Here is a 7,625-nt window from a genome sequence, read left to right as displayed (position 1 = left end):
TATATATATATATATAAGATTTGTTAAACCAAATGCATTTTATCTAGGTTTTTCTTTCTCTATACTTTTTTGGTAGCTTTTAACCAATATAATTATGGACTATCAATCATAAAACGACATTTAATAATCCATGCCTTATGCTGTAATAATGGTCATGATTTGCAAGTGCTAACTCTGACATCCATTGTGGTATACAAGTATTTGAAATCGACCTTGTTACCTTCCAAAAGTTTCTATCCTCCTATTTTATCACATTTTCTTCATTTATCAGGGTTTAAAAAGAATTTTTGCTCTTCTGCACTTGCAGGCTTTGATTGTAACATAAGTGTACTTTCTTCTGCCTCGCTTGCCACATTTTAAAGTAACAGTTTTCCTCTCGTAAGATGCTGGAAAACAAGACGATGCGTACTGCAGTTGTTTTTTATTTGGAACATAAATACTGTTGCACTGTCCTGTACAATATCCATCTTCCATTATTTTCTTCCTGCATCCTTTAATTTTGATTATTTTCATGGATTTTACCAACATACAACTCATTTGGGTCGAAGATACCTCAGATATTTTGAGTTTAGTTTTATGTGTTGGTTCTGCCACAGTCTGTAATCTTGCTAATTGAGATGGCTCTGTCCTCTTTGTGTATTGCACTGTGTATTGAACGCAATGGCATATTGTCAACACGACAAAATATATTGCTGGTACGACAAAATACTTCATTTCTAAAGAAAGAAATATATATTTAGGACATGATTTACTATATTGTGGTGAACGACATTCCCCATCAATTCCTTTGACGAAGAAATGGATTATATTGCAAATAAAATAAGTCAATGTTCGGCGTTCAAAAAGAAAGAGAATATGATTTCCCTTTTATGGAAAATTTCTGGGAGTAAAAAAAAAACAATGTTGATCACTGACATTTTGATGATAACCTAGCAAGATATATAAATGTCTGTTATAGCCTATTGTGCTTTCTTAACCATAAATAGAAAATGAGAACCGAAATAGATTACTAGTGTTGTCTGTGGTTAAATTCCTGACTGTTTATAATTTTTATACGGTCTAAATTGTGTGAAGTCTTGCCAATATGTCTATTCAATTACGCGTGCAGGATAATTCTGATATTTTTTTCTTATTCAAACGGTAGACAGTTTTCATATTATTTTTATTCTTGGCTACTTAATCACATCCTGTCCAACGCAATGGCATAGAAACAAAACGAAATGAAAGTTATGTGTCTTATATTTTAAGATCTCAGTAAAAACTTTTTCAGTTACTCAGAAGAGACCTTTGAACAACGCAATTAGCCTGTCATGCGTTATTCCTAGAAAATATAAAGTTTGTACAACGCCCTTTTCGCTTGTTTGGTATATATGTCTCCCTAAGTTCTCATCTTGTAATATGTAATCTTTCATAGTCCTGGCAAGTTATTGCACTTAAAGCTAGCTAGGATAGATAGAGTTTATGACATCAAACAACCTGACTACAATTTTTTTTGATTCCTTAATCGCTGTTTATTTTGGCACCGTCTAAATTTTTGATTTTTTTGTAATGTTTTGAATTTTGCTGTGTTTTATTTTTAAAACAAAAATAAATTATTCTTGGATATCTATGTGTAAATATACCAGCTAGGACAGAACTTGTTGTTCTGATAAAAAAAATATTCGAAGGAACATTGACATGTCTAAGTAAAAGATTTTTAAGAGTTTGACGTGGTATTTACTATGCCAGCAAAGTATTTTCATAATAACTAGATGCTTTTATATAAAATCACTGCAACATTTTAAGGTCGACTCAATTTGCGCTAATTGAAATAAAGACAAGCCTGATCCCATAGCTAAAGCGTAAAAGAAGATTCAAGTTTTATGTTGCTAATTACAATGCCGGGGTTTTTTTTGAGAATAAAAGCCACAAAAATATTTAAAATCCCATTATAATCCCATAGACAGTGTAGCTAATATAATTCCAAGACATCGTTAGCCTACGCTAATGACATTTTTGATAATAAAATGCAAATTAATATACAACTAGTTACAAAAATAAAAACGATTGTTTTACCTTTAAATATGCTTCCAAATTCACTTTCTGAAAATGTGTGAAAAACACTGTCTTTTCCTTCACGATCAAAACAAACAACTAACTCGTTAAATATATATTTCCAACCTCTCCTATACTGCTCATGTCAATATATAATATTAATAAAATTGTTCCTTATTTGTGTCTGTCAGGTTTTAAGTGTACAAAGGAAGGTAATTGGAGCGCATACACACCATCGTAGGATGTTTTCAACAACGCTTTGGAGAATATTGTTGAAATTATGCATAAAAAACAACACACAAGAAGGACATGGTCTTTTCATTGAACTAATAGCTTCATGTAGAGGGACGCCTGGTCTAATTACATACTATTAGCGATATATTTAGTGGTAATTCTCTTCAAATTGTTGCTCCAACATGGCAATTTCTTGTTTTTGTCGCAGCTGAAACATTGTCGGCAAGGAAGGAAGTGTATGAAAAAAACAATTTAACATTCTTAAAAAAATAAAGTAACCTATATTAAAAGAGAAGGACAATTTTTGAAAGACGCAATGGTGTCACCTAATGTCCGTTTTTAAAGTGATGCTGTTTTTAAGTCAATTATAAAAAACATGACAAGTCGATTTGTGTGTTTGTATATATAAATGTCGACCTTTTTTAATCAGACCACATAAGTTGACACTGAGGAGTCGATGAAATCGATGAAGTCGATGTCAAATTTCTTATTTAGTAATTAACTTTTTTGTTATCCTAGACAAAAATAATTTAAGTTCAATGTTGTAGGTCTTCTATTGTCGCCACTCTAAATGTTAGCTGGTATCAGCCTTGAAGTAAATTTCAGAAAAACGGGCTACTAAGAATATAATTTTCATATGATTTTTATTGCATGGAATTTTAAAATTTAGTCAGCTTCAAAAAAAAAGTATGGTGGAAGAACCACTAGAGATTATTTTGATCTACTTTCATATCAGCCTGAGTTGAGGTAACCATTTTTGCACTTTAGTCTTCACATCACTTGCTATCCTACTAATTTTAAAGGTCCAGGTTTCCATTCCTGTTTTAAAGTCTCCTCCGACAAACACTAAAGGAACACATTTCCACACCGTTGCAGCATGCGTTCTGCATTTTTCAGCTTCCTTATCTTCCAGTAAATTACATAAAATTGGAATATTATCTCAGCGATCTTGCGGTGATTTTGACGTTACCACTGCCACACGAAACAATTTGATTGTCCGTTCTACAAAAACTCTTCTATATTTATTTCTTATAATTATTGTTTAACTTAGTTTTGGCTTGTACAGAATAGTTTATTTTCCGAATACAATATTTCATCCCCCTAAAAAACATTTATCACACAGCCACACATATAGGTGAATGTAGGCGTTAATTTACATACAATGGTAATATAGATAGAAATCAAACTGACCAGACGTAGCAATGATGCAGAAACTGAAGATAAACGCAGGGGCGTGGAAAAACTATAATACAACAGCTTTTCCAAAGATAAAATCCTGAAAAAATTTCTGTATAATTTGTTAATCTTTAAATTAACAAGTGAAGTCTTCAATATTATGTTTTGATAAAAAAATGATTACGCAAAGCAAAAAATAAAATAAAATCGGATACATTGTTCCTCTTTCCATTTTATTTTTCGTGCTGACAAACGCCTTATTAACGACTCTGAGCCGTTATTAAACTTATGAACAATTACGAGTTAATTAGTGTTTATAAAAACACACACCATTGTGGAGCTAATTAAAAATGGTGCCACCCTATGATTTGAAGAGGAACTTAACACACAAAATTAGGCCCCCATCTAAAAATGTGTGTCTGTCTTCTTCCAGGGGTGAAACTTTTCAGAGCGAGAAAATGGTATAAACTTGCAAGTGCGTGTTAATTAAGAAATTACGAACGTTTGTTTATTTTCTTCTGTTCAACCATTTTTATTTAATTGAAAGTCAATTATTTAAATTGTAGCATATCCCTCTTATGTTGATATTAATTAGTCGATGACGGCTTGTATGACGTATTTAGGATATTCTAACAGTTCACAGACGACAGTGGCCGTTTAGTTCCGATTCGTTTTTTTGCTATTGAAAAATCTATTTCTGTAGTATGGATATTTTTAAGATTGTCTATGACCAGACTACAATTTTTTACATCAGTACTAACTCGAATTAGGCAACACAATTGTTATAAGCTAAATATAATTATCACTCTTATTGTAAGAAACAAAAGCTAAAGTATAACGGAATTTGATTACGTCAGCATGATGTGGCTAAACATGAATGTTTTGGCTAATAATTATCTTGTTATTGTAACGTATTGTTAACGTAAAAAATATGGGTAAAAAATCTAAACGCAACTAAGCTATATTAAATCCTCAATATTTCGGCGTTGCGTCATTCTTTTTACACATGATTTATTACATTTTCTTTTCAGAGCCACACATTGTACGAGCACTATTTTTGACTTACTATTCATCATAAGAATGTTCGCATACAAAATTTATGATATGTATGTGATATTAAATAGGAGATGTGAGTCATGAGAAGGTTACGGTTTAGGTTGTGAGAATTAAAAGTTATAAGACACTACGATAATTATGTGATAATGCTTCTTATGAAATTACATAATACATGTTGTGATTTTTATAAAAAATCACAGCGGCGGACGTGGTCATGATAGACATATAATTTTAACATTCGAAGAGAAAATGGAAGGAAGTTACAAAACCTATCGACTGACACAGCGTGACGTGAGCAGTGTACATGCAATAACTTGATAATAATAATGAGAATTGGTTACATTACCAATAACATTAAGTACAAACAGAAATATGCTACTGATCCAATACCCTATTTGCATTAAAGGTTCGCCTTATATTTTCATTGACTACCATTTCTACAATTTGAGACTTTTTTTATTAACACACGTGGAATCGAGTAGCTTCAGTGCATTTTTCTTTTAATGTTTTTCTTAAAATTATTAAAATCATATGTGGCTTTTGAAATTATAGATTATTGTGTTTTATAATTGCGTGATTATGTTTTTTCACGGTCTAAGTCCAATACTTCTTGTCTATCGAGTCTCCTTCTGGTTTTTATAATCACTGCGGCTACTGCACACCACACTTTGTTAGCATGATTTTAAAATGTTTAAAAACAAAGATTCTGTAATCCTGAAATAAGCGAGAAAGTTATTCTCTGTATAAACGGCTAAGTCTTTGTGGTAAAAGAATACGTTGAAAAGAAAAGGATTATCGGGAAAAATCAGCAAAGTACAAAAAAAAAAAAAAAAAGCTGATCATTGATTTTATTGTTGATATTTTAATGTAATTCGTACAACAGCGCATGGTGGTCCTTATTGTGTGTCCGCTATTGTGGAAATAATGTAGCTATGGTTAGTAAGATTGGTGCACCTTTGGGAAAAATTGCAGTGAAATTAAGTTGTTGTTTTTTATTTAAATTAAGTAAAATACAATTTTAAGGTAAAATTTCAGTGTTGCCTTCTGGCGTATAACTGAAATTATAATTACAAGAGTACTTCTAAGATCCAAGCATCGTGTAGAAATTCGAAAAGAAGTGTACTATAAAAACTATAAATTATATAACAAAATTAATATGCTTTATGGAATTTTACGAACATAATTTAGACGATCCGTAAAACGTGGTATCTTTTTTAACAACCGAGGAATATGTAATTGTCACGGAGTATGAGCTGTAAATAAAAAATAGACATAACATTGAAAGCTGCTTTTTCATCTGTTAAAACATAGTATTTTCTGATAAAATGGCAGCGTTATTGGGTACTGTTTCTCAACAATCAATTGTGATTTGTAAGTCAAATACTCAGTTTTACTTCCATAATGTCAACATTTTGTGTTGACCAAGCCTGCATTCACTTTTAAAAATTCAGAAATTTAACAAATACGCTATTGACAGGGCAATAGTACAGTGACAAGTGATGTAGTTGTACTTTGCAATGGTTAGAAAAACATTTAAACTTGCGTTTTTGCCCATGAAGGGGTATAGTTGATGCGCAGTTAGTGATAACATCACTGCTTTTTATTCATTTTGTTGCTCAGTAATTTATCGTATATCTATTTGCCACGTTTATTGTGAATTTTAAAGATTGCCTAAGTTATCGCCTGAAAATAACTCGTAATTAGGGTTGACAAGTTGTTTGTCTGTAAGTTAAAAAGGAAACAAAAGGTTTTCCGTTAGGATAGAGAACAGACCACATCTAATACTTGAGGGGTGTCACGCCAGAAAAGGAATTGAGTTTATCGGCAGGTGACTTAGAAGTTGAACACTATTGTTTTAAAATCACACGATGATGCAATGCATGAAGGAACATTGTTTTTTTTGAATACTACTCTGTTGATCTATATTAGCAGAGATTATGATCTACAACCTGAACACTTCTTAATTTAATATCTAAAATACTGCATTTCTAAATACTGTTTGTTTTACTCATGTACAATACAAGTATTATCCCACGAAAGACTCAATGCGCTGGCTAAATTTAAGGTTGAAAGGTTATGCGTAATTTCTTTTCCTGAAATACATAGGATTGTCTGGTGGGAAAGTTTTCTTTAGCATAAATTCTTTGAAATTCCGCGGTCAAAGCATCAACAAGGTAATGGCGTTCATGGTTATGTAAAAGGTCGCAGAGCTTAAAATGTACATTGGTATTTATATTCATAAGTGTAGGGCATGGATAAAAATTTTTTTTAACTGTTTACTTTAAAACCCTTATTATGCAAATTTTTTAACATATCTGATAATTTTTAAGTGCCATAAGGAGGTTATAAGAACACGCCATTTTATTGTCTATGAAAAATAGATCAAAGAGAAGACAGCCAAGCAAGCTAGCTAGGAAATGTGTCGGGGTTTTAATACGCAAATTACCAGTGCGTCTGGTTGTCACATTTTCAGTCCATTATAATATCCATATACCAAAATGCTAATAATAATTGGAACAATGCCTTTCAAAACGGGCGTTGCACACCAGCTGCTGTAAATGTTTGGAATTTTTTAAAAATTCGAGGCAAGGTTAAGAACATGATGAAGAGTAAAAGAAAAACATTGCATTCGATGAAAACTGAACTAGAAAAAAAGATAACGAAAAAGATGAGACAAGCGAACATAACTGATTTTTTTAGATGTTAATCATGGTGTATGCTATAGGTACATTTTTTATCGACATGTGTTAAGCTTGTTGATATTTTGAAACAAAAACGTACTTTCGTATTTTTTCTAGATTTTTGATATTTTTTCTTGTGTTGAGAAAAAAATCTTGAAATAATCCCATTTTTCTCCCAAAACATCAAAATACAAAATTATGTCAAAATAGTTATTTTCTTGCAAAAATGGTGTCAGTTAATTAGAAAGACTACTGTAGGGCCGAGCGAGCGAATAATTGGAAAATGGAAATAAAATTACATGCAGTGCAAGGTTTGCAGGAGTTTTAAGGTTGACCGAAACACGGTTTTTATTGATCGATATGTGAAACTTTATAGTAGAGGAAATTTGCGTTTTCAGCCGAAAGAGTAAGAGGTATTATATATAAAGGACGGGCGACCCTGTG

General features: G+C 31.8%; 1 protein-coding gene across 1 annotated transcript; it reads right to left on the bottom strand.

The window, feature by feature from the left end:
* Positions 1-267: 267 nt before the first annotated feature.
* LOC130640713 (gremlin-1-like) lies at positions 268-714 on the bottom strand. Its single transcript, XM_057447229.1, has one exon. The coding sequence runs from the start codon at positions 712-714 to the stop codon at positions 268-270; it is 447 nt and encodes a 148-aa protein (XP_057303212.1).
* Between the last annotated feature and the right edge of the window lie 6,911 nt (positions 715-7,625).

Source organism: Hydractinia symbiolongicarpus, chromosome 4 (genome assembly GCF_029227915.1).
Source record: "Hydractinia symbiolongicarpus strain clone_291-10 chromosome 4, HSymV2.1, whole genome shotgun sequence".
Lineage (NCBI taxonomy): Eukaryota > Metazoa > Cnidaria > Hydrozoa > Anthoathecata > Hydractiniidae > Hydractinia > Hydractinia symbiolongicarpus.
This window is presented reverse-complemented; position numbering and strand designations above follow the sequence as displayed.

Coding starts and splice junctions, on each gene's coding strand:
- LOC130640713 (XM_057447229.1), bottom strand. CDS start 714: ATGAAGTATTTTGTCGTACCAGCAATATATTTTGTCGTGTTGACAATA.